At 42.9% G+C, this 27544-nt stretch overlaps 1 protein-coding gene across 5 annotated transcripts in view; it reads right to left on the reverse strand.

Moving 5' to 3' along the window:
• The window catches only part of HTT (huntingtin), a 136895-nt gene that overhangs the window by 70279 nt on the left and 39072 nt on the right, over positions 1 to 27544 (reverse strand). For 3 of the 5 annotated variants that reach the window (XM_082391235.1, XM_082391234.1, XM_082391238.1), the window contains exons 9-26: positions 27215 to 27419; positions 25957 to 26004; positions 22939 to 23019; positions 17632 to 17993; positions 14965 to 15088; positions 14589 to 14707; positions 12837 to 12948; positions 12449 to 12586; positions 11501 to 11659; positions 11305 to 11402; positions 10119 to 10258; positions 9032 to 9095; positions 8671 to 8771; positions 6158 to 6304; positions 5009 to 5129; positions 3319 to 3395; positions 2151 to 2302; positions 859 to 1061 (exon numbers count right to left, since the gene is read on the reverse strand). In XM_082391235.1, the coding sequence (XP_082247361.1) occupies positions 859 to 1061; positions 2151 to 2302; positions 3319 to 3395; positions 5009 to 5129; positions 6158 to 6304; positions 8671 to 8771; positions 9032 to 9095; positions 10119 to 10258; positions 11305 to 11402; positions 11501 to 11659; positions 12449 to 12586; positions 12837 to 12948; positions 14589 to 14707; positions 14965 to 15088; positions 17632 to 17993; positions 22939 to 23019; positions 25957 to 26004; positions 27215 to 27419 (2451 nt within the window). The remainder of the gene's footprint in view (positions 1 to 858; positions 1062 to 2150; positions 2303 to 3318; positions 3396 to 5008; positions 5130 to 6157; positions 6305 to 8670; positions 8772 to 9031; positions 9096 to 10118; positions 10259 to 11304; positions 11403 to 11500; positions 11660 to 12448; positions 12587 to 12836; positions 12949 to 14588; positions 14708 to 14964; positions 15089 to 17631; positions 17994 to 22938; positions 23020 to 25956; positions 26005 to 27214; positions 27420 to 27544) is intronic. The other 2 variants (XM_082391236.1, XM_082391237.1) reach the window with 2 other exon arrangements.

The raw sequence follows: 27544 nt of genomic DNA on the forward strand, positions 1-27544 counted from the left end.
CAGAGAATATGGAGCGGGGCCGACTGAGAACAGAGCCCTGGAAAGCACGAGTGGTGGGAAGAAGACTAAACTAGGAAAGTGCCCAGGCAGTAGAAGGGGGTCAGAGAATCCGGAAGCCGACCGCAGAGAACGTCTCAGTACAGGAGAGGTGGTCCTGGGAGATGCAGAGGGGAGGTGAGACAGGGTCTGCAAAGTACCCACGAGAGTCAAAGGCGGGTCTTGGCAGGGAGTGTGGCTATGGGGAGCTGGCAGAAATCAGGCCAGCAGGGGTTAAAGAATCAACGGCCGATGCAGTGGACTGAGTCCAGGGCCCGAGAGGTTTTGCAAAGAAGGCCAGCGTCAGAGAAGCAGTACACTAATTCAGGGGTTAAGCTGGGAGAAAGGACTCAAGAGAAGCTTGTAGCGGCAGGGGGACCGAATGGCAGCTAGAGGAGAACCTGAGCTGTCAAGGTGGAAGAGACAGGAGAGAGAGTGAACCATCAGATACAATTACAAGTGAACTGATCCATCTTAAATTCATTGTGTGAATAGTTTTCACTGAACTGTACTTCAAAGAAAAGCAAAACATTTCAGGAGAGACCAACTTCAATGCTGAGCTTTCTTGGCCAACGCTGAAAGCCCAAGAATAAAGCCAGGTATTTCCCTCTCAGAGGTGACAGTAAATGACAGACGATACCAAACGGGCTATAAATTGGATGAGCACATCTAGGTGTTAAATCTAGTGTCACGATATGAGCAATTTTGTTTATTTAAAGCAAAAGAGGATAAAGAAGGGACAGATGAGTAAACAGAGGCATGCCTGGAAGCCCACGGAGCCATCTGGACCAGCTGAAAACAGCTGCCCAAGCAAGGAGTTACCTTTATTGCTGGTCCAGGAGCCACATCATCCAGGACGTGTGCACAGATGTTGACCACCTTCAGCAGGTGGGAGAAGAGCTGCTCCACCATGGGCACCAGGGTCCGGTCACCCAGAGCCGGCCACACCTCTTCCTGCTTGGTGGCTGCAGGGCTGGCCTCTTCTTCGGAGGCCCACGAACTCCTCAGAGATCTGGGGGCACTGGCTGTGACACAGGCACAGACATTACCTCCCCAGCTCCACAGTGTGGGGCCAAGACATAAGTCCTTCAGACCCATCTGTGTCGAGAGTCTGCTGGACACCTCCACCTGGGGGCCCACTGATGCCTCAGGTTCCACAGGAAACCGACATCTCCCCCCGAATCTGTGTCCCCAACCTCCATGAAGGCCGCCATCACATACCCACCCAGGATGTGACAGTCCCCCTCCTGATCTTTACAACTGAAGTTCAACTGGTGATCCAGACGTGCTGACTCTGCCCCCTTCACTCTCTTCTAATGGGCCTCTTCCCACACAGCCCACAGCCATTATCTTGTTCAGACTCTCTTGATCCTGCCTTAAGTCCGGGTTTCCCTAACTTCTCCTCCAATCCACATTCACGTCAGCCGAGTGATCTTTCTAAAATACTAACCAGATTGTTAGTCCCTTTCATAAGGCTCTTCGATGACCTCCCAGAGCAAACAGACTAAGTCCTCATTAACGGAGACGGATCCCTCACCAGCCACATTCTCCATCCTCGTCCTCGCCCTCACACGATATCCAAAATTACTCAGTTCTCAAATGTCACACAATTTTTCACGTCTCCATGCCTTCACATGTGCTGTACCCTGTCTGGTGTCCTCTCCTGCCAGCCCATAAATCTTGTTTCCTGTCCTAATCCCCAACAAAGAGTGATTACAGCCGCTCTGTGCGGCCACTGAACTTTTGTTGACGTGTGTTGCTACAAACCTACATTCAACTTGAGAACGGAGCCCACACACCATCCTTTCTCATGGCCCCCGTGCCTGAGACAGTACCCGCACACGGTGCCCGCTAAAATGAAATTAGAAATGAGTTTACCTATAGCTAACTGAGGGGCTAGATTGGGAAAGGGCTGCTTTAAAATACCCGGCACAGGATAGCTGCCTGCGGTACACATTTATGCCTGCCGGTAATGTCTGAAATTCTGACTAAAGGAACAAGCCATCCCTGGCAATGACCTCAATACTTTTCCTCCATACGCTCACCGCCGCCACCCCCCAAAGGAAATCAAAAGTTAAAGACCTAGAATCCCTCTTTCAACTCAGTACCAATACCTGCAAGCAAGTTCCCGGCTAAAATCAAAGCATCTTGATGGGCTGAGAGATCCAGTGGGAACCAGGCTGATGAAAGCAGGGTCAGGATCATCGTGACCATGCCCACAGTACAGCTCTTTCTAGACTCATCAGAGGCGCTCAGTGGGGGCACTCTGAAAGCAGACATTTGCAAGATTGAATTACAGAAAAATTTTAAGATAACAGCCTTGCTTTCTCCTATGAACCAAAAGGAAGGCACATCACTGTTCATTTCATGCCAGCTCATAAAGCGATTTTACTACTGTGAACTAGCATCTTTCCTGGAACCAGAGTCCCATGAAAGTCATCCGAGAAAGGAAATCAGGTAGCAGATCTGACTGGAAGTATTGGAACTGGTTACTCTGATAACTTTTAACTCTCTTTCGACTCTGACTTAGCACGTTTACCCCAACACCAGAGTTGCTCTGAAGTCAGGTCTAATGCTGAATCTACGACACAGGAAAGCCATCACCCGGGACCAGAGAATGCACCCACTTCAAGCAAAGTTAGTTGGCCGTACGCTGACACACACAAGAAATCTGTAGATTTCCTTCCAAATGTGACAGTGAGTTACTAAATTTGTCTCAGTTATCAGTATACATAACAAAAGCTTACTCCTTAATGCTGTAGAAGACTCAGAATTATTTCACAGATGCTATAGGGCCATCTACTGGAAGAAAATCATTTTTAAATGAGAACCGCTAATATAAATATAATAGTTCCTAAATTACTCTTGTAATTGATTACGATTTTGCACGATAGCTCACGTTTGATTTCAAACGAAAAATGTTTCTAAACTTGTAATACATAGTGAATAATTTTGGAGAGAATCAAGCCAATTAGAAAAGTCTTTTGCCAGCATATGCAAATTCCCTTAAATTAACCTGCAAATCATACCCTCAGACCCTCCAAAATGCTTAAGAGTGAGCATCTGACATCCATTAGAATTACAAGTAATTCAGTATTTCCCAATAGCTCCTTCTCTAGCTTCCCACACAACTAACAGGGCAGAAGCAAATATTCCGATGGGTATTTTTCCAAAAGGTGAAACTGTTAAGGTGAGACTTAAAAAGAAAGAAAGAAAGGGATCCGTATAACTATGTTTGTATCACATAATTGTACACAGCCATGTGCCGAGGAATATACATACCCACAATGCCAACCTAAACTCCAAATGCAAACTGGAAAGGCAGTTGAAAGAAGACACAGAGCTTCACAGCATCCAAACTAAAGAAGAAAGGAATGAGAAAATCACACTCAAACACCAAAAAAGTTTATTAAATGGAACCTCCTTTTTCCCTTTATAAAGAGTATGAACAATGAAAACAAAATTGGGATCTGTATCTAACGATAAGACATCTGTCCTCCCATGATACAAGTTCATACCTTAGAAGATACAGCTGGACAACTGAGATACAGGTTTAAGGAGGGTCGATTATATCCCAGTGAGGAGAGGCCAGGAGTGATGCACCTCCTCTGCCTCGAACTTTAATCATCCTGTGCTCCCCGCCCCCACCTGGAACGCCCTTCCTACCCCACCCCACCCCACCCCACCCCATCTGCTCCAGCACTCGAGCTAATTAATGTCCATCTTCCTAACCAGACTGAAAGAACCACAAGGGCAGGGATCCTCTTTGTTTTTACATCCCAAGCCTAGAACAGTGTCTGACATATGCAGGCCACAATAAATACAAATAATGTTTATAATATTTTGAACAAATCAAGGGAAGACCAAACTGCAGACAGCCCAAACAATATTTAAGTTTGAAAGGCACTTATATACTTATCAAGATAGTCTAATCATAATTGTCTGAGTTTTCACAACATGAAAGCATTCCTTCTGTCACATAAAATAAATGACAAGATTTAACCTGGTAATCAGCAAATTGGCACTACTTTCGTATAACACTCTTTTTTTCTGATTATGGAAGTTAGACTTGTTCATTTTAGAAAATTTGTGAATATCTTAAAAAGCATAATCATTCATAATCCTAAAATTTATTTTGGAAATTTTCTGCCAATCATTTTCTTGAGTATGTAAGAAATGTGTTTAATGTGAACAATGTTTTTCATAAGCAAGATCTGTCTGTACACAAGCATACACAGTTTTGTACTGTGCCTTTTTTCACTCATTATAATCCAGATGATCACTCTACAGATTGTTAAAAATCCTCCAAACCATCATGTTAATAAGTGCATGATAAGCATATCACCATCTATACAGAATTTAGTTATAATCAGAATTTAATCAGTTTTGGACTCTTGGACATTATGGTTCTTTTACAATTTCAGCATCACAAATAATGATACAGATAATCACATTACACAAAAATCTTTGTTGGCATTTCTGATTTTTTTCTGCTTCGTATATATTATAAAGTCACTGAGTCAATTATTCTAGAGATATTTTAAACTTCTGATATACTACCAATTCAGATTATGGTAGTTTTTCTTTTCTTTGTTATGTCTTCCTAGACAGGCTGATTGATTGATTGATTGATTGATTTTAATTTTTTGACCGCGACACGCGGCTTGTGGGATCTTAGTTCCCAGCCAGGGACTGAACCCAGGCCCACGGCAGTGAAAGCGCCGATTCCTAACCACCGGACCGCTGGGGAGTTCCCCTGGCTGAATTTTTTTACAATGAACATATTTAATGTTCAGAAAAAAGAAAAGTTGTTTCCATTCCCATTGGAATAAACCCAGGTTTTATTCACAGAAGCACAATTTCTTAGTAAGCCGCACATATAAGAGCTCTAATACAAGCATCCTACCATTAAGAATTGACCACACAAACTACTGAAAAGTAACCTCATTAAGACCAACCAAAAGAGTCTTACTGTGAGCGCCCTCGTGGTTGATGTGATCAGCTCATGAGAAACTGCTGCAATGACTCTCGAAAGGTTATTTTCCATAGTGACATCTGTTATGCTTGGTAGTAGGTTATAGCCTCTATATATTCTAATGAGAAAGAGACGTGGAGACTTACAATCTACCACTGAAGCTTATGACATTTTCCAAATTCAAATGGCATTTAAAATTTTAAGATTAAAGGCTACAAGAGATTAAAGCAGTCTTGACTTTTAAGTTAAAGAAAGACTGGGAATAAATGTGGTCATTATTCTAGGAAAATGGCTGAAATCACCCCTCTCCTCCTCCAATTCCCAACACCACAGCACTGGAGCAATGCTCTCTTCAACACAGCCTTGCCTGCAATCTCTCTACGTGTCCAAAGCTGCCCATTTTTCAAGTTTTAAGTTAAAAGAAATCCTTCATGAATCTACTCCTGATTCTGGACAAAAGAAAGTCCTTTCCCACTGTAGGACTGCCACTTTTCCATACTCCATTCATGGCACGTGTCAATTTCAATCCCTCCTTGTAGTTACATACAAATTCTAATTCCCCAACTATATAAATGAAGCCCAGGCAGGATTAGCGTTGATTCACTTTTGTTTCCCTCAGTGTCCTGTCCTCAACAATAAAAAACATAGTCTATGTTAGTCTTCTAGTCTAAAAGACATAGAAAAGGATGGGCTGTGTACAACCATTTGAAATTGTATTTAAAAGACTCTCACAAAAAAATGTGAATAATAATAATTGCACATCACTGAACTAGTGATAACCCTAAATAACACCGACACTCTTTAACAGCCTGCTCACTAAAACATTAATCACGACATAACTATACTCTTCACAGGTAACACAAATAAAGTGAAAATTTTAAGGACAAGTTTTTAGAGAAGACATAGCATTAGAGTCCTAGAGAAAAATACAGCTGTCGGTATGTGGCTCGTAACAAACAGATCATACAATTTACGATGTCACTGCTGTGTGGCTGCAGCAGAGCTTAAGTAAAGAGGCGGGGTGGTAGACCCCGAAAAAGAGAAGCGCCCCATCAAGGGAGGAACGCCTATTCCAAGCGTTTTCTCTAGAAAACACGAGGCTTTAGAGTGAGCCCAGGGCACGCCTTCCTCGGCTAGCAGGGGTACCTGGTTATGGTGCTGGCGGAGAAGTGAGATGGAGGCTGCGCCTCGTGCATGAGAGGCTTCAGGTGAACGCTGCTTTGACCTCTCGCCATGGCCACAACTGCGTCAGCCTGTCCTTGGTCGCACTTATAAAACAGCTTCGGGACAAGCCTGACATAAAAGCAAGGTTTATTTCCCTTAGAAAGTACCTGAAACCACCTGTGATCCCCTCCCTCCGGCTACCCACAGACACTTCCTTCGTCAAGGGAATTAGAGCAGAGGCTCCGATCGCAGGGCCACTCCCCCACACACCCGCTCTGAAAAGACCAGGCGCTGGACTCTCTTCCTGTCTGTCATACAGTTACATACATCTCTCTACACATAATTAAATGCTTTGATTTAAAAAACCTTGAAAGTTCTCTTTCTAATCATCTTGATCGGCATCAACAAGTGCGTGAAGCCACGGCACACAGGAAGCACTGAGCACAGGGCAGATCCGAATGCCAGGGGCTGTCCCTTACTCACTTCTGCAATTTTGTCTGCAAAACCGTCCCACACACTCCCGGGTGCGGAGCTCCAGCTGAGGTCCGTCACAAATCCAAAGTGAACTCAGAGGCAGAATGCAGGGGGCACACGGGCTCCTCCCTGCAATCGGCACTCGGCACACACCCTGTGCGAGCACTCACACGCCTACAGACGGGCCCATAACTTTAGAAACAGTCAACTGTTTTATCACATTAGTTTGCAAACCCAGTGTCTTCAGTTAAAGTCTCTTTCCTCCATGAAGACCTGGTCATAAGTATAATTTTTTCCTAAGGTTTAATAAATTACTATCATTCACAGAAAATGGTAAAGATCCAAGATCTTTGATCAAGTAAGTTATATAAATCCAGTTAAATCCATGAAAAGGTACACCTCACAAGTAATCAAAGAAATGCAAATGACCACATTGAAAACCAAAAGAATATCCACCGAAATGTAACTGGTTTTCTTTGAGTAGTTCGATTACAAAGATTTTTATCTCCTTCTTTACATTTTTCCTAAATTTTGTTCAGTAAACATGTATTACTTTTAAAACAAGATAAAAGTTATTTTAATAAGAAATACCAATGACTGCCTGAACAACTGACACATATTTAACTTCTTTTGAAATGCTGTTTTGGTGAGAAGAATCAGGCACAATCATATTCTGGGAGTGGGAGCATAAACTGATCCGTTTCTGGAGAGAAATTTCACAATAAGTAACAAAACCATGAAAACCCACTGCTAGGAATCCACCCATGAGAAAGGAAAAGCAGGATTCACAGTAGTCAAAAAGTGAAAATAGTAATACCACCTGGTGAATGTATAAATAAAACAGAGTATTATCTATGTAACAGAATACTATTCAACAATGAAAGGAACAAACACACCACGTAGCATGGATGAATCTCAAAAACTAAGCAAAAGAAGCCAGACACAAAAGTCCCATCTATTTATTATGTGATCTCATTTATATAAAACGTGTAGAATAGGCAAATCTCTAAAGTCAGGAAGTAGATTAGTGGCTGCCTGTGGCCAGGTGGGAATTGGGAATTATTGCAAATGGGCACAAAAGATCTTTTTGAGATGATAGAAATGTTCTAAAATTGGATTGTGGTGAAGGTTGCACAACTCTGTAAATTTACCAAAAATAATTTAATTGTACACTTAAAATGAGTAAATTTTAAGAGATACAAAATTATACCTCAATAAAGCTACTAGGAAAAAAAAAATCAAAAAGCTTGCTTGGCCTAGTAACTCAACTTCCAGGAATTAATTCTAAGAAAAAAAATTACACATAAACATTTATGTATAACAATAGTCACTGAACCATTATTCATTATTTAAATCAATAAAAATTTAATATCCAACCAAATAATATTTATATAAAAATTTATCACAACTACATAGTGAAAAAGTGGCCACTAACTAAAAAAATTTTTAAACAATATTTACAGGCTTTATTTATCTCACACTGTATGAAATGTCATGCACTTCAGTACGGAAATATGAATATATCTGAATAGAGGGTGCCGCCCCAGACAACAATGACAGTTAAAATTTCTTTTTTAGAAGAGTATTTCCAACAGGAAGATGCTAATAATACATTATGTGGAAATTATCAGATAACAGAACTGCATGTACATTTTGTCCCAATTTTGAAAAAGAAACTTGTACACAGGATATACAGGAAAAAATGTTAACAGTGGTTATCTCCAATGGTGGAACTGAAGGTGATTTTTTTCCAGTGCTAGTCTCCATATTTCAAAATTCTGGCCATGAAAGTGCATTACTTTGATAATATGAAGCTAGTACTTTGTTGTTTAAATTTTCATTTTAGACCCTTAAGGTAGTGAAAAATATCTTTTTTGATAGTTTAAGCGTAGCTGACAGTGAACTCAAAAGATTTAGGAATACTGCCCCATGTCCTCTGAATTTTCCCCTCTCTTCCCATTCTCATATCATTTAGTACTTTAACCAAGAAAGTGAAAAGAGATAAAATATTTGTTAAGTACCTCATTAACGAAGCTGCAGCAACATGGCGCACCCTGGGGTCTTCATCCCCAAGCAAATAGATGACAATGTTATTGAGCACTCGTTCTTGCAGTTTTAAAAGCTTTGGAAAGAAGGATAATAAAAACATATATAATCTCTGTATTTAACTAAGTTTTAGGTCAGATATTTTGGAAAGCCAGTGAGGAAGAACTTAACATCACTAGTCCTAAAGTCACGCATACAATCACAGCTTTCATGATGTCAATAAATACTTCATGTGAAATAAATCTGGGACAGAATGCATTCCAAGACATTCTACTCCACTAGGAAAGTGTGCTTCCTGGAAGTTAAATCACAGCCTCACAAAAATGAAGGGCTTACCCCTGTATAATGATGGGCCCTTCTGTGTAGGTTTTCTGCTTTTGCCTCCAAAAAGCTCACCAACCTAACACAAAAGAACATATTTCACAATGAAACAATTTAGTTACTGAACAAACACCCGCTGATGGCCTGCATGACTGACAGAGCAAGGAAGACGGCCGGTTCCAGCACATTAACCAACAGCCAGGGAAGGCTCTGAGGCAGCCTTACTTAAAACAGCAGAAAGACTCATGTTTTCAAACAAGTAGAATTTACACTGCTCTCCTGACTCCAGACTCAGTCAGACACTACTCAGGAAACTATTTTTCTTCAAAATGGATATAAACAACTGTTATTTTGAAAGACCCCAAGTGCCCTACAGAATTAGCTCAGACGCCTACCGAAGAAGGCGGGAGGGCAGACTGTGGGGAGGGGGCTGAGACTCTGGCGCCTCCCGAAGACTGGAAGGTCCCCGCCCGCCCCGCTCAGGGTCCTGTCTGTGAGACGCAGGTGAAAGCAACCCCGACTTCACAGAGATGTTGTGAGGTTGAGAGAAGGTAACCCACAGAGGGCACCTAGCCCAGCCTGGCACGCAACAAGCACTCTATAGACGGGGGCTTAAAAGCACAATATTCCTGGACAATAAAGGGCAATTTCCCGTCTAAAAGAAAGCACAGAGAGAAATCATCTGGAAAGAAAACTTACTCTTAGAAAATGAAAAACTGCAAGGCATCAGAAGTTATTTTTAACTGCAACACAATACAGATCAGCTAAGTTCAGTCCAGTGTTAAGCACACTCGTTTAAACAAGCACAAGTGACACAAGCTTCACTGTTTTAGAAGTTCGAGCTCTTTTATTCACACCATCCAGAACACTTGGATGACTCAGACTACCGGAAAACTCCACTCCTCTGCCTGTACGTAAAAATTCCAAGAAGGGGGCAAAGTCGAGGAGGAGACGGGCAGCGGCAGCCGTGCAAACCACTCCGATGCTGACACGGGTCACTTGATAAGCGTCACTCCTGGCACCAGGGGACCGGGCCTTCCAACGCCTGTTCAGACTTGGGAGCGGCTGTGGTTCGCCGACCCAACGAGCCCGACTCACTCACCTGAAGTCGATCTCTGCCACAGTCTCCAGAAGCTCCGTCCTCACCAGCCAGTAGGAGCTGCTCCGCAGGGCCAGCACGTCGGTGAGGAGCTGCAGCCCCCACTCGCTGTAGCTGCTGCTGCAGAGACTCATGACGCAGAGCTGGAAGGCACGGCGGGCGGCAGGTGGGCCTCCGCCGACCCCTCCCACGCCGACCCCTCCCACCGCCCCCGCTCCGTCTTCCTTTAACAGCGACAGGGATGTTGCCCCGTTCCCACATCTCTCAGACACACTTATCACATACACTCACCTCCGTAAACTCGAGGTGCGAAGTAAATGTGTCCCTTCCACAAAACTGTTTTCTTCCCCCCGTAACTCTGCCTCTAGCCTGGCCTCTCCTCCCAGACACCGACCTCGCCACCACCGACCACGCGCCACACCGCCACTGCTAAACCCGAGCTCAGCCGCGGGCCCAGCACCCGAGCCCTTCCTGACGTGACCCTGCCCTTGGCCGCCCGAGCGGACAGGACGGGGCTTCTAAGGCTGCACCCTCCGCCGAGCCCTGAGCACACTCGTGGGCAGTTCCACACACGGCCTGCTGCCTGCTGCCAACCCCCTTCCTTCTGCTCCAGCAAAGACAGACGGACTGAAACTTGGCAAACAACTGGAACTAAGGAACAATTCTGGCCGGGCCATGAAATTTTAAAAAGGGATGGTATCCCATAAATCTGACAACTGTAGGGTTTTTGTTTTGATTTTTACTGGTTAACGTGGACTGCTGTTGACTAGCCAGTTATGAACCAGCTGATATAAAGTTTCCTACCACATAAAGGACTGGGGCTGTCCCTCGACACAAAAAACAAAGGGGATTAAATAACCCCTATGCTTCACTTTAACTCTACCCACTCTACGGGCCTGAAGGAGTTGTTGTTTTTTTAATTCAACAGGTTTTACACTTAATGTGAGCAAGGTATAGACACCCTTTAGGGAAAGTATACTTCAAACAAATATTCTGAGATTTAAATCAAAGTCTATTAAACCTTAACTGTTGGCAATGTTTTCCTTCTAAGGCTGAGTGGTGGATACACAGATGTTTATTATTGTTTAGAATGTCTGGAAATATTTAATATTAAGCTCCAATTTTAACTGTAACATTGGTAAAATTTCCACTAATCAAAGAAATGATTTCCACAAATGATTATGCTCACCCTCACAGCTGTACAAGCCAACTTGCAAGTAACAGAAGATTCGTCCTTCAAAGTTTTCTGCAGCAGGGGAATGCAGTCCGCCAGAGAAAATGTATTTCCTGACCAGAAGAGCAAGGAACAAACACCTTCATGTGAACCTGAACATGAGAATGCCATCTGGAAGAGACAACACTGAAAACTGAACACTCGACGTTACCTGTCAGAGTTCTGACGGTGCCCATCCAGTCTCCCACGTGGAAGCGGGACCTGCTGAGGATGGAGGAGACAAGGGTCCCACAGAGGATAGCCGTGGCTCCTCTGACCTGTGGGTCCCCATGGTCGATGTAGTTCAAGATGTCTGACACGTACTGCTCCTCTGTGGAGAGAGACAGCCGGCCACTGTACAAGTCCCTACTGTCAACTTTCTAACTCAGGGCAAAGGCTGAATTCTCAGGAAAGAAAAAGAGGGCGAGGCAGTGATCCTAATCTAGAAAAGACCTGAATATAATAACCATCAGTGGTAAAAACGTTTCGGGGTTTAAATATTCTATATTCATCCTTCAACACAACAGATTTTCTGTATTACAATTCCAAGTTGTCAGCCAATAATCAAAATTCCAAGGTTTCATCTCAAAAAATTATTAGAGAACCTCAAACTTGTCCATACTTACCTAATATAAATTCAAAAGCATGGGTTGTCCCCTCACCCAAGGAAAGACAGAGAGCAGGCGGGAGGATAAATTTGGGAGAGCGAGTCTTCCCACCGTTCACCCATCGTGAGGAGACTGGCCTGCTGCTGCCCCAGCTGGTCTCGGTGCCCACTGGCTCTGAGTGTGAACACCTGGCCTGGGTGGTGTGGCCCAAAGCAATTTTGATTATATACAATTTGTGTTTTTGGTATAAATCTAATTCATATGCAAATCAGCTCTGACGTTCCCAGATTTCTATCGCTTTGTTGTATGTGTTTCAACTAAACACTGCATCTATACGGGGTCCGGGAAGCTAAAAACATGACTATTTATGTGTTTTATGGAGAACACACCTCAAATGCCACAAATTAGCTCAGAAAACTTAGTGCTCTAAAACTAAAATAGTCAAGACGGTTTGAAATAGTTTTCAAAATAATGATTAAATGTGAGGAATAAGATACAAACTTTGAACGTACCAGGGTATTCCATGGTGTCAAGCGGTGCTCTGTAAAGTCTGCCGAAGAAAGATTCAGGATGAAGGGCCACAGCAGCTCCAACACAGCTGAGCGCCAGTGCCTTCACGCTGACCCTCACGTCCCTATCCGGAACCAAGGCTGCAAACAAATCCACCTGGGTCACCTTCAGCTTGAAAGCAGCACATGTCTAGCTTCCAGATAAACAAAACTAGACCCGCTAAACCCGCTGCTCCCGTCTTCCCCTCCCTCCCCAGCGGTCAGTGAAAACCAAAGCTCGTCCCCAGATTCTACTCTGTCTGCTGCAAACAGGCACAAAGCTGATTACCAAGATGACCTCTGAAACCTAAAGTCACTCCCTTCAACCCTGCACCTGCCTTTCTACACTTACCGTTTTTTTCCCCAGTTAGCAAAAATGAAGCGGACAGAAGGCGGACGCAGTGGACAAGAGGAGCAGAATCTTCGTCACTGGACTGGCCAATGTCACCTTTGATCCGGCAGGGCTGGAACAGAAAAACTGACAGTTTGTCTTATAATCATGGAACCCACCCATTGATTCGTTAGTTCATCCAACAAATAGTCCCAGAACAGCAGCTGTGCCAGGCGCTTGGGATTCAGAGACGCCTACCTTCACCCACAGGTGCCCAACCTCACGGGCCACGGCAGAGCAGAATCAGACCAGCCAGAGGGAGTCCTGACCCGGGGCCATGTGGGCTGTGGCAGGGATGAGCCCAGTGTGCAGGGAGGGAGCCACACAGGAGGGTAGCTGAGACCTGGCATCCGGGGGAAGCTCCTCGGGCAGAGGAAAGAGCCTGGGGAAGCCCAAAGCTGCGAGGGGTGGGCCTGGTGCGAGGGGGCCCAGAAGGAACAGCCGAGGTCGCTACAGTGACGAGCAGCCATGGAGGGACTCAGTACGAAACACTACTTCTTGCCCTCAAGGAATTTAAAATTAACTGGGAATACAGGACACTTACATGGAAAAGGTAAGCAATAGAGATAATTTTAAAATAGTTCAATGGACAACTGAGTAGCAACAAAAAAACCCAAACAACCTGATTAAAAAATGGGCAAAGGACTTGAATAGACATTTCTCCAAAGAAGGCACATGAATGGCCAATAAACCCATGAAAAGATGCTCAACATCACTAATCATCAGGGAAATTCAAATCAAAACCACAATGATACACCACTTCACACCCAGTGTGATGGCCACTCTCAAAAAAAGCAGAAAATAACAAGTGCTGGCGAAGATGCGGAGAAAATGGAGCACTGGTGCACTGTGGGTAGGAATGTAAAATGGTGCAGCTGCTGTGGAAAACAGTACAGTGTTTCCTCAAAAAATTAAAAACAGAACTATCACATGATCCAGCAATTCCACTTCTGATATAAACCCTAGAGAAATGAAATCAGGGTCTTGAAGAGGTATTTGCACACTCATTGATAACAGCATTATTTACAACAGCCAAAATGTGGAAGTAACCCAAGTGTCCACCAAGAGATGAGGAGAAAAGCAAAATGTAGTAAACACGTTCTGACACCTGCTACAACATGGATGAACCTTGAGGACATTCTGCTGAGTGAAACAAGCCAGTCGCAAAAGGACAAATCCTGCATGATTCCACGTATATGAGGTCCCTAGAGTCACCAAATCCATAGAGACAGAAATCAGAATGATGGGTGAGAGGGGCCGGGGGCCGGGGGAACGGGAGGTTAGTGTTTAATGGGGACAGAGTTTCGGTTTGGGAAGATGAGAAAAGTTCTGTGGACGGATGGTGGTGACGGCTGCACAACAATGTGAGTGCACTTAATACCACTGAACTGCACACTTAAAAATGGTTACGACGGTAAATTTTATGAGTACTTTACCACAATAAACAAACAAACAAATAAATCAATTCACTGGAACAAAACCAAGCATGCTGCAAGGCCTTGCACGACCGCCAGGTGGTGAGGACGCGCTCCCACCCGGAGAGGCAGAAAAGCAGAGCAGACCCGGGAAGAGGTCAGTGCGCGACGGGGAGACAGCGGAGCAAACGCGCGCGACGGGAAAGCCAAGAGCTGGGGGGACAGGCAGCAGCCAGGGCGATGATGAGCTCTCGCGGGAGCTCAGGACGCTGAGCCGTCTCGGGCCTAAGTGTCTCACCTTGCTTTCTTGATCTCCTGGGTCAGCAGCTTCGTCTCCTGAGACAAGTTTATCTACACTGCTGTCAGAGGGCTGCCTGCTGTGGCCCATGCTTTTCAACAAATGTGCTTGTTGAAGGGCTTCAAAATCGGAGAGAGAGAGGTTAAGTGACAAGTTTCCAATGAAAACACAAATACACATATTTACACAAAGTCAATATGAAACCACAGGATTTAGATCAAAAAAAGGATAATAACTTCTCAATTGATTTTCCTCATTTGCTATCTACACCTCAGGAAACAAAGACGCCAGAAGATTTCTTCTCAGAAGCTGAGACCTAAGAGGTCAGGGTTGAAGACAAGGCCACTCCGTAGTACATGGCCTGAAGTCAACGTACCGATGGAAGAGTTTCTGAAAGCCTCCGTGTCTTCATCAGGAAGAATTGCAGCAGCGTCCTCGTCCTCGTCCTGGGGCTGCCCCGCCTGCATCCCTGGGTACTGGCTGTCGGCACCATCTAACACCTAAACAGTTCAAGAGGGGCTGTGAGGGTTCTGAAGTGTGATCACCGAGGGGCAAGCCCTCCAACGTGGAAGGCAAAGGCAAAACCCCACAAATAACACAGACCACATCTCACACGCCAACACGAAGGTCACTTCTTCAAGTGCACGTGGGTGCATGCGTGTACATTATCAAGAGCTGACTGACCACGCATTACTGCTACATTATAAAAAGCTTTCGTAACTCTAAAAATTCCAAAACAATTCCAACCTGGACATTTCTCTTTTTGATTACAAAAAGAAAAAAAGTCAAAAATGAGGAAAAATCTTTTAGACAAAAGTCTACCAATAGGTTATCCCCTAAACTGCTAGAAATGACCCAACTAAGTTTTAGGCGCAATATTTCATATATTTAGCCATATATGTGGGTTATGATTTCATACTGCAAAATTTTTCACATCCAATTGTACTTGACCTGAAAAACTGAGTGATGTACCTTCAATATGCTAGTTAAATTATTACTGAAATAAATTCTATATCATTTAAAAAATCATCCCAAATCCCTCCAGATAAGTTAAAAAGAAACTGAGCTACTTGCTCAAAAACAACCAAGAAAGAAATGATTTCCTCCACTCTCCAGATTGTTTAAAAAAAAAAAGAACCCACACAGGTTAAAATGAGAAGTTTCACCACAATAAAAAACAACATTTTTTGAATATCATACTACACCCCAGGCAGGCTCGAAAGTACTTACATGTATTATTTCCCTTATCCTCATAAGTCTTACAACGTAAGTACTGTCGTCATCTTCATTTCGTGGATAAGAAAACTGAGGCAAGAAGGGCCATAACTGCGCTAGGCTACACAGTTAGTAAATGGCCGAGCGGGAATTCTCATCGTGGTGGGCTCCCTCCAAGACAAGCCCCACACTGGGCTATCTTGTGAAGACAATCCCGACCCCCTACAGCTGGCTTATTTTTCTCTATGGCACTTATTGGCATCTGACTATGTGTTTATTTACCTGTTGATTACTGGCTCATCATCTGCCCCACCCACACAGGCACACACTCTAGAACAGAGGCAGGCAAACTACACTGGTGTGCCAAACCTGGCCCACCAGCTGTTTTTGTAAATAAAGTTTTATTGGAACACAGTCATCTCATTCACTTACATATCTACGGCTGCTCTGGCACTTCAACAGCACAGATGAGTATGCAACACAGGTCATATGGTTCACAAAGCCAAATATATTTACTATCTGGCCCTAAATGGGAAGAGTTTGAGGACTCCCACTCTAAAATATTAGCTTTGTGTGAGCAGTTTTGTGTGTTGTGCCCTCTACTTCATCCGCGGCTTGTGGGACAATCCCTGGAACATAACAGATGCTCAGTACATTTGTTCAGCAAATAACTAATGACTAAATAAAGGACATGGAAGCACCTCATAAATCAGAAAGAACTCTGCCAGTGTGAGAAGCATCAAGGGAAGAGGTTTAGTTCCCTGCAGGCCACAGCCTGGCGTGGGTCCCTGGCCCAGCCCTACCACACAACACATAGCTGCTGCAGCACTCCTAGACAGGACGCTTTCACAACCTCCTATGGTCATTCAGTCCCACTTCTAGCAAACCTGCCCAGAAATTATCTACTGTAAAAAGGCAAGATGAAAGCTGGTGCAATAAGCAAACAACAGAAACTTCCTCCGCACACTTAACGTGCTACTGAGCCCAGCACTTTCCCAACCTTCTCTTCTCCCGGCCTACTGGTTAGCACTCTTCACCCTTTCCTGACTTAAAATCACTTCCCACCGTTCCCGTTATCTGTCCTACCCTCCTCCAGGTCTTCTAGTTAAAAACCCCAACCGTGAGCCCACTTCTCCAGCCGAGCAAGTGGCAATCCACTCGGCCATCAGGAACCACATCCACATGACAACTGGAGAGCTGCCAATGCTTTAGCTCATGATTTGTAACGCACAGTTTCTGTATTCATTTAAGTAAAATATATATATATTCTTAATAAAATACATTCAATAGTAGCAAAACAACTAGTAGTACAAACTGTTTCAATAAAATTGGGCTGTAAAATTTGGCATACACCTGTACCAAGCTTTAGACCACTCCTGAGGTGTCTGTCCACTAACTCAGAGATAAGAGGCACTCAGATCCATGCTCAAGATGGGGCATGTATGTTGTTAAAGGTTTTGAAAAGTCAGAAAGTGTTAAAATAATGCACAGTATTAATGTTATTAATCATACTGCATTAAGACCACAGATCTGTTAATAATAGGCTCCTCAAGGACTTTCAAAATAATGACTCAACCTGTGACCAACAAGATATTAAGAAATTTTTAATGCACTTTTGACCTCCACGTTTGACACAAAAGACACTGGGCTGTTTCCTTCAGTGAAGGACTCAGATGGGGCTGAGCTGCCTGTTAAGGATCCGAGCTGGTGACCTCTACACTATTATCAGTGGGTCAGATGAATGGAGTGAACCAGCAGGAGGGTCCAGGTCTAGGCCTCCGGGGAAGGCTCCTCTGAAGAAACTGGGCTGCCCCCTCCAACCACTCACAATTTCAGAACTGTCGGAAGGGGTCACGGCTGAATCGGGGCCCTCGGTGGTGGTCTGGGAGCTGTCACTGATGGGAGAGGAGGCCTGGGTCCCATCGTTCAGGTCCATGGCAGGGTCAGACGGGACGGCGCTCATCTGGCTGGAGCTGTGGCTCAAGATGTCCTCCTCGTCCCCGTCGGTGGCACCACTCGCCAAGTCACAGCCGGTCAGATCCACCGAGTCCGCCTGAAGTGTGTGCTGTGACCGGGGCTGCTCGGTGATGATGTCGTGACCCCCAGAGTCGGCAGCTGAGCTGGCAGAGCCAGGAGTGGAGACCCCAGAAGAGGCAGCCAGCTCACCGCCAGTCTCACCCTTGACTGCGGCTGAAGACAAAGAAACACTCATTCTTCAAAGGGTCAGGAAAAGCATTCAATATGGGACCAAATATTTGCAAAATACCCCAAAATTCACTATCAGCAAATGTTTTAACTGCAAGAATCCCTGAAATACAGTGAAAATATGAACTACTCAATTTCAAAAGCAAGACAACAGTGCATCCTTCAAACATGTTTACTGTATTATTTACTTACCTTTTACTATATTACAGTATTGATAAAATAAGGATAAGCAGATATTTTTTAAATGCTACGAATATTCTCAAATGGCATTTCAGTGCAAAACCTGAACCCTGCCCAGCAACATTACCACCTCCAGTTCTTTTTTTTTTTTTTTTTAATTAATTAATTAATTTATTTATGGCTGTGTTAGGTCTTCATTTCTGTGCGAGGGCTTTCTCTAGTTGCGGCAAGTGGGGCCACTCTTCATCGCAGTGCGCGGGCCTCTCACTATCGCGGCCTCTCTTGTTGCGGAGCACAGGCTCCAGACGCGCAGGCTTAGTAGCTGTGGCTCACGGGCCCAGCTGCTCCGTGGCATGTGGGATCTTCCCAGACCAGGGCTCGAACCCGTGTCCCCTGCATTGGCAGGCAGACTCTCAACCACTGCGCGACCAGGGAAGCCCCCCACCTCCAGTTCTTAAGCAACTGCTCCAGCCTGAGCGTGGAGCAGCGACGAGACTTTGGCGATTCCCAGGGAGCCTGGTCAGGGGCACAGGCTGGGTGGTCACAAATGCCCGGAGCAGGGCTTCCCTGGTGGTACACTGGTTAAGAATCAGCCTGCCAATGCAGGGGACAGGGTTCGAGCCCTGATCCGGGAAGATCCCACATGCCGCGGAGCAACTCAGCCCGTGCGCCACAACTACTGAGCCTGTGCTCTAGAGCCCAAGAGCCACAACTACTGAAGCCCGTGCGCCTAGAGCCCGTGCTCCACAACGAGAGACGCCACCGCAGTGAGAAGCCTGTGCACTGCAACTAAAAGTAGCCCCCGCTCGCCACAATTAGAGAAAAGCCCGCGCGCAGCAACAAAGACCCAACGCAGCCAAAAAATAAATAAATTCATTAAAAAAAACAAAAAACAAAAAAACCCCCAAATACCCGGAGCTCTAAGCAAGCGGTGCTCTTGGAGGTGGGCTTTCCTCCTTCCCAGACCCTGTTCAAGACCTCTAAGCCAGTCCTACTCTCCAGTAGCATAAAGTTTCACATTTTCTTAGTTTCGTTTTTAAATTCCCATTAAAAAAAAAACAAACAAAACACCATTATGGGGACTTCCCCGGTGGCACACTGGTTAAGACTCTGCGCTCCCAATGCAGGGGGCTCGGGTTCGATCCCTTATCAGGGAACTAGATCCCACATGCATGCCTCAACTAAGAGTTCATAAGCCACAACTAAGGAGCTGGCGAGCTGCCACTAAGAAGCCCACCTGCTGCAACTAAGACCCGGTGCAACTAAATAAATAAATAAATAAATACACTACCACTACATAAAAATCTACACACCAAGCTGTTAGCAATGCCACTCCTGTAGGCCAGTGGGTCAATGAGCACTTGGGCTTTATAATGTGTATAGCTGTAATTTTTTTGTTGTTTTAACTTTACTTTTGTAAGTTAAAAAATCAATTTCTATTTTGTAGACTAAATCAATAAATAAGTAATCACCACTGAAATTATTCAGATTTTCCTTCCCCAGTATTTCAGCCTCATTTTCAGTTATCTAAAAATATTCTTTTGCATAGGGTTATACAACCCAAACCACTCTCATTTAATCCAATTATTAGTATCTTACTAAATACTCATCTTTTACAAGATGAATAAAGAGCTTAATTAGATAACTATTTGTAAACAAATGTAAATTTCTTTCAAGTTAAACTATCCTCAATTTTTTTAAATTGAGGTATAGTTGATTTACAATGTTTCAGGTGTACAGCAGTGATTCAGCTACATATATATATATATATATATATATATATATATATACACACACACATATATATATATATATATACACACACATATTTACAGATTCTTTTCCATTATAGGTTATTGCAAGATATTGAATATAGTTCCCTGTGCTATACAGTAGGTCCTTGTTTATCTATTTTATATATAATAGTGTGTATATCTGTTAAACTCAAATTCCCAATTTATCCCTCTCCTGCTCTTTCCCCTTTGGTAACCATAAGTTTCTTTGTCTGTGAATCTATTTCTGTTTTGTAAATGAGTTCATTTGTATCATCTTTTTAAGATTCCACATATAAGTGCTAACATATATTTGTCTTTCTCCGTCTGACTTACTTCACTTAGTATGATAATCTCTAGGTCCATCCATGTTGCTGCAAATGTCATTATTTCATTCTTTTTTATGGCTGAATAGTATTCCATTGTATATATGTACCACATCTTCTTTAAGCATTTCTCTGTCGATGGGCATTTAGGTTGTTTCCACGTTTTGGTTATTGTAAGTAGTGCTGCAGTGAACACAGGGGTGCATGTATCCTTTCAAACCATGTTTTTCTCCAGATATATGCCCAGGAGTGAGATTGCTGGATCGTATGGTAGCTCTATTTTCAGTTTTTTAAGGAACTTCCACACTTCCACTTTTCCATAGTGGCTGGACCAATTTACATGGTTCTCTTTTCTCCACACCCTCTCCAGCATTTATTATTTGTAGACTTTTTGATGACGGCCATTCTGACTGGTGTGAGGTGGTACCTCATTGTAGTTTTGATTTGCATTTCTCTAATAATTAGTGATAATGAATATTTTTTCATGTGCCTGTTGGCTATCTCTATGTCTTCTTTGGAGAAATGTCTATTTAGGTCTCTGCCCATTTTTTGATTGGGTTGTATATTTTTTTTACATGAAGCTGTATGAGCTGTTTGCATATTTTGGAAATTAATCCCTTGTCAGTCTCGTCACTTACAAATATTTTCTCCCATTCTGTAGGTTGTCTTTTCATTTTCTTCATGGTTTCCTTTGCTGTGCAAAAGCTTTTAATTCCATTAATCTAGGAAACAAACCCAGAAAAACACTGCTGTGATTTATGTCAAAGAGTATTCTGCCTATGTTTTCCTCTAGGAGTTTTATAGTATCTGGTCTTACATTTAGGTCTTCAATCTATTTTTAGTTTATTTTCATATATGGTTTAGAGAATGTTCTAATTTCATTCTTTTACATTTAGCTGTCCAGTGTTCCCAGCACCACTTTATTGAAGAGACTGTCTTTCCTCCACTGTATAGTCTTGCCTCGTATGTTGTAGATTAATTGACCATAAGTGTGTGGGTTTATTTCTGGGCTTTCTATCCTGTTGCACTGATCTGTGTGTCTGTTTTTGTGCCAGTACCATACTGTTTTAATTAGTGTAGCTTTGTAGTAGAGTCTGAAGTCAGGGAGTAATTCTTCCAGCTCCATTCTTCTTTTTCAAGATTGTTTTGACTATTCAGAGTCTTTTGCGTTTCCACACAAATTAAAAAAATTTTTTGTTCCAGTTCTGTAAAAAATGCCACTGGTAATTTGATAGGGATTGCAATGAATCTGTAGATTGCCTTGGGGGTATGGTCATTTTAACAATACTGATTCTTCCAGTCCAAGATCACAGTATATCTTTCCATCTGTTTATGTTGTCTTCAATTTCTTTCATCAGTGTCTTATAGTTTTTGGAGTACAGGTCTTTTGCCTCCTTAGGTAGGTTTATTCCTAGGTTTTTTGTTTTTGATGAGATGCTAAATGGGATTGTTTCCTTAATTTCTCTTTCTGACATTTTATTGTTAATGTATAATAATTTTGTATATTAACTTTGTACCCTGCAACTTTACCAAATTCATTGATGAGCTCTTGTAGTTTTCTGGTGGCATCTTTAGGATTTTTTATGTATAGTATCATCTGCAAACACTGACAGTTTTACTTCTTCCTTTCCAACTTGGATTCTTTTTATTTCTTTTTCCTCTCTGATTGCGGTGGGTAGGACTTCCAAAACTATGTTGAATAAAAGTGGCGAGATTGGGCATCCTTGTCTTGTTCCTGATCTTAGATGGAATGCTTTCAACTTTTCACCATTGAGTATGATGTTAGCTGTGCATTTGTCATATATAGCCCTTATTATGTTGAGGTATGTTCCCTCTATGCCCACTTTCTGGAGAGTTTTTATCATAAATGGATGTTGAATTTTTTCAAAAGCTTTTTCTGCATCTATTGAGATGATCATATGGTTTTTATTCTTCAATTTGTTGATGTGGTCTATCATATTGATTTGTGGATACTGAAAAATCCTTGCATCCCTGGGATAAATCCTATTTGACTACATCTATGTTCGTCAATGATATTGGCCTATAATTTTCTTTTTTTGTGGTATCTTCGTCTGGTTTCAGTATCAAGGTGACAGTGGCCTCATAGAATGAGTTTGGAAGTGTTCCTTCCTCTGTAATTTTTTGGAATAGTTTCACAAGGATAAGTGTTAACTCTTCTCTAAATGTTTGGTAGAATTCGCCTGTGAAGCCATCTGGTCCTGGACTTTTGTTTGTTGGGAGTTTTTAAATTACTGATTCAATTTCAATACTGATAATCGGTCTGTTTATATTTTCTATTTCTTCCTGGTTCAGAGCCTCAGACAATTTTTAATCCCATTTTCCCCCTCACAACCCATGCAATTCATGAGACACTTTACCCACCATCCTCTTCTCAAAAAGACTTATACTCAGGGAGTATACACCTAATTTTAAAACAGCTTAAACCAAGGAAAATAGCAAACACTTGATGCAAGAAAACACACACATTTCAAAGTGAACACTATAAAAGACGCCTGAATTATCCACCATTTGAGCAAGCTGGCTTCACTGCTGCCTCCCAGTAGCAAGATCCATGGAGGTGCAGGGGAGGGGAGGAGGTGGGGGCAGCAGAGGAGAGCAAGGAGGACATGACGGCCACTCCGAGAGAGCTACCTGCAAAGGTGGGGCTGCTGCCGTCTGACCTTGACTCAGAGTCATCCTCCAAGGCTGCTGCTTCTCCAAAGAGCACTTTCCCTAGGAAATGATGTAGCGAGAGTTCTTTTAAGCTTGCTAAAAGGACGAACTTTGAAAATCAAATAAATGTACATTCCAAGAGGAATATCGTAAGTATATTTAATTCCTGCTCTCAGTCCGTCATTATATATAAGTTCCTTTATACCTCTAGAGTGTGAAACACAAAAAATGCAGAGATATCATACTTAGAGTATTATTAAAGTCAATAAACCTATATGGAAAAAGAATTAAAAGCAATGATTCTCAATCGTTACTACAAAGTACTTTAATAATTAATATTTATTGACTTAGACTACTGTTAATGTTAAATAATTTATATTACTATTTAATCTTAAAAATGGTAAGTTATGGCTAGAACCAATTCTATTAGCCTTTGGAATATTCATGTCATGTCTCTAATGGCACATCAAAACTTATATATAAAACTTTTATACCTAAAAGTCACTTTTATTTTATTATCTTTTAATCTGCTAGATTTCTATCATTGATCATCAGTACTCAAGTACTGTTATGATCTGTGAGGATGGAATAAAATTTCATCTTGTGCAAAATCCTAAAAATACATTTTACAGTTCATGGTTTCTAAATTATATTAATAAGAAAAAAAGAAAACAAAAGTCTTAACATGATTTAACTGGGATCATTAAATCATTTTGGTTATATTACATATAAATGTCATTAAACGACACTATCAATATAATTACTGGTAAGTTCCAATTTCTAATTTCACTGCTCTTCAAAGATTAAGTCATAGGGGTGATAACTTCCATAAATCTACACTGATGTGACATTAAAGCCCTCCCCCCACCGCCGAAAAAAAGCAAAGGATACTCAAAATCTAGATGAAACTAACACAGCAACTTGGCTTATCTACTAAATAACAGGGTCCTTTATTACAGAACAAGTGATTTACCTTGAGAAAGCAAATAACATTCCAACCTGTGAATTCAGAGTTAATGAAAGCAGTCTCTGTCTTTGGAAACAGTAGCTTGCAAATCTGTTCCAAGGAGTTCTCCCGAAGAGGGGGCAAGGGCCAAGCTGCTGCCAAGATGCCAGGCCACAGCCCCCAGCCCTCACCCTGATCTTACATCCAAAAACAACAACTCTGTTTTTCTCTCTCCTATGTACTGGCAGATTTCACTTGAAAAAAAGAATTCTGCAGCTATGACAGGAAACTGTGAAAACTGCAGCTCTAAATAAAAACAACAACAACAAAACACTGGAAAAACAAAAAAGAGACTGAGGACAAATCGCATGTCCCGGCCCCAAGAAAACAAAATACATCTCTACCAGTCAATGAGTCATCTTCTCATCATCATCAGCAAGAGTGACTGAGAAACAAACAAGGCAAGTACCGGAGAAATCTAATCACATGCCTGAAAATCTCTTCCTAGTCCAAGAATAGAAAGGCTAGCTTTTCCTAGAAGCCTTTCAGTTTTCAAGCAATCTCAGTGTTTTCACCAAAATCTCAAACTTGACTAAGTATCCCACACTATGATGGCCCAAATATTATTAATTCTAAGTACTTCTAGGAAATGCTTACTTAATCCAGTTAAGGCTAGAATATTATTCCTGTTAAGATCTCATTCAATACTACAAATAATATTAGGCATTAGGCTCTCAATTAAATACTCAACTCATGACACACAAAAAAGATTAGTATGTCGTATGTAAAAGATTAGTTGTTATATGTCAATTACACCTCAAAAAAAAAAAAAGGTGTAAGTCTTTTAGGATTTCAAAATAGAAAACAACAGCAATTCTTTCCTATGGAAATCTAGACTGGAACAGAACATAATTGGTGCTATAAGTGATGACGTGTACCAAAGCTATCAGACCATATCAGACACACTTCGATTAAATAAAAATAAACAAACTATCAGAAACTTAGGTATGTACAAAGCTAAATATGTCTGAAAAATGACAACCAGGCCCAAATTCACCAAATAATTAACCAAACATTATTCCTAATACTAAACAAAATTCACTGGGAAGATGAGTTACCTTTATAAACACTACATTCCCTAAAGCAGGAGAAGGCAAACTCCAGCTCGCCCAGTTCTGTAAAATAAAGTTGTACTGGAATGAAGTTGCACCCATTAGCTTAGTATTGTCTATGGCTGCCTTCCTGCCACAGGACAGAGTTGAATCATTGCAAAAGAGACCAGTAAGGGCCACAGGCTAAAATGTGTACCACCTGGCCCTTTACAGAAAACATTTGCTGACCCTTGGCCTAAAGCATTAGAAATTTATGACAGGGAATTCTGTGGTGGTCCAGTGGTTAGGATACGGTGCTCTCATTGCCAGGGCCCCGGGTTTAATCCCTGGTCAGGGAACTAAAATCCCATAAGCCACGTGGTACAACCAAAAAAAAAAGAAAAGAAAAAGAAAAAAAAAGAAATATATGACAAACCAATTCTGATACACAAGCAACTTTTAAAACCCATCCTAGGGACTTCTCTGGTGGCACAGTGGTTAAGAATCCACCTGCTATTGCAGGGGACACGGGTTCAAGCCCTGGTCCGGGAAGATCCCACATGCCGCAGAGCAATGAAGCCTCTGCGCCACAACTACTGAGCCTGCGCTCTAGAGCCCGCGAGCCACAACTACTGAAGCCCGCGCACCTAGAGCCTGTGCTCCGCAACAAGAGAAACCACCGCAATGAGAAGCCCGCTCGCTGCAACAAAGAGTAGCCCCCGCTCGCCTCAACTAGAGAAAGCCCACGCACAGCAGCGAAGACCCAGTGCAGCCATAAATTAATTAATTATTCTTTAAAAAGCCATCCTACAGGACTATTCAGGCCTGGTTATCAGATTCCAGCAACATTTATACATATAATCACCCTGTTGAGAAGAGTTATAGGCATAGCCAATTACATTACAGAAATACAGAAAAAGCAGTAAGATTCAAAATAAGAATCATTTCTGAAATAATCACCTTTTTGTTTTCTTGAAAGGACAGGGCTGCATGAAGAACCCCCTCCAGCTGTAAATCACAGAAAATGACAGATGAAAGTAAGGTAACAAGCCGCTAAAATCCAGAAGGAATTAGAAAATCTTTAAGCTTGATTCAACTTTAAAACTAGAAAATATGTGAACATATTTCTACAGGTGGTGCTTAACTACCATACTGTAACATGAAAACTGCGTGTTACAATTTTAATTTCAACGTGAAAATTATATTAACACTCAAATATACAGTTCTAAAGATATGACCTAAAATGCAAAAGAGCTCCAAGTGCATTTAAAAAGTCAAACTAAAAACATTAGAAATCTCGGATTATTTGGTCAACTAATAATTAACTACAAATTTTCATTAGAAACAATCATTAGAAATTAGTATTTCCAGCAATTATTTGTAAGGCATGCATTCCACAGAGAAAAGGATTGTTCAGTACAAAGGACAGTGGATAGGCAGATCAGCATTTTCTACTCATGGTTCAGGCAAACACTTGTGTTCAAACAAGGCAGCAGTCACACTTCCCGCCAACCTTCCCTGGTCTGCAGATGCTGTGGGTAAAGGCCACACTGCACCCACACTGCACTAAAAAGACCCCATGAGCCGGGCCTAGTCAGCGTAGTCAGCAAAGGCTGCAGAAAGAAGCCTCCGCCGCTGTGCCAGACCCAGTTCTAGAGGCTGCGGCTCAGGGACCCATCTCTTCCAGCTCCCCAGGGGCAACTCCACATTAGACTGGTAGGTCTGCAGCAGCATCCTGCGGCGGGATTAGGGCCCAGTGCCCAAGAGCATGGGGAAGAAGAGCAGAGATGGGGCGGAGGAGGTGCTATGAGAAGAGGAACAGAAGGGGTTTTCTAGAATCAGGCGCGACAGCAAAAAGGGCCCAGAGGGCAGAAAAGGAGTCCAGAATTCCAGGAAGACTTGAAGACCCCACCTCTGGCAAAGGGACACAGGGTCTGGAAATCCCTTCCCGAATGCTTCCACTTCACGACAGATGAAATGCTGCGCGGAGGCAGCCGAGTCAGATGCAGGAGGTGGGCTTCACGTGCCGGCCTCACCCTGCCACCTAGCCTTCCCACCTCAGCCCTGCCCCGTCCACACAATAAGGACGACACCTGCATCGCAAGTCTCCTAAGGAACTGAGCTGTCCGTTGCTCAGCACAGCACCGGAGCAAGGGTCAGGAGAGGGGCCAGTAACACTGCAGGGTGGACTCCAAGAGTCACCGTCCTAACGCCTTACCTATAAGCTCCACGATGCTTCCGCTACGACTTCGGCAACCGGGCTCATCCTTAGCGGCAGTGAGCTGCCCGATGCCGCCCGCTGTGGTCAGCGCTCGCAGGAGCTCAGGTGGAGGGGTTCTGAGGAGCTGCTGCAGGAGTTCCAGGGCCCCAGTCACAACATTGTGGTCTTGGTGCTGAGTATAATGCAAGGTCAATTCGTACACCTAGAAATAGAAACACCAGTGTTATTCCCATGCTTTTTAAAATGTGTCCTAGGTTTCAGGTTTTTGTTTTGTCTTACGTTGGGAAAATCTGTGCCTTCATTTCACTCTCTAAAAACTTCTCCATC

The sequence above is a fragment of the Balaenoptera borealis genome (genome assembly GCF_965194805.1).
Source record: "Balaenoptera borealis genome assembly, chromosome: 4".
Lineage (NCBI taxonomy): Eukaryota > Metazoa > Chordata > Mammalia > Artiodactyla > Balaenopteridae > Balaenoptera > Balaenoptera borealis.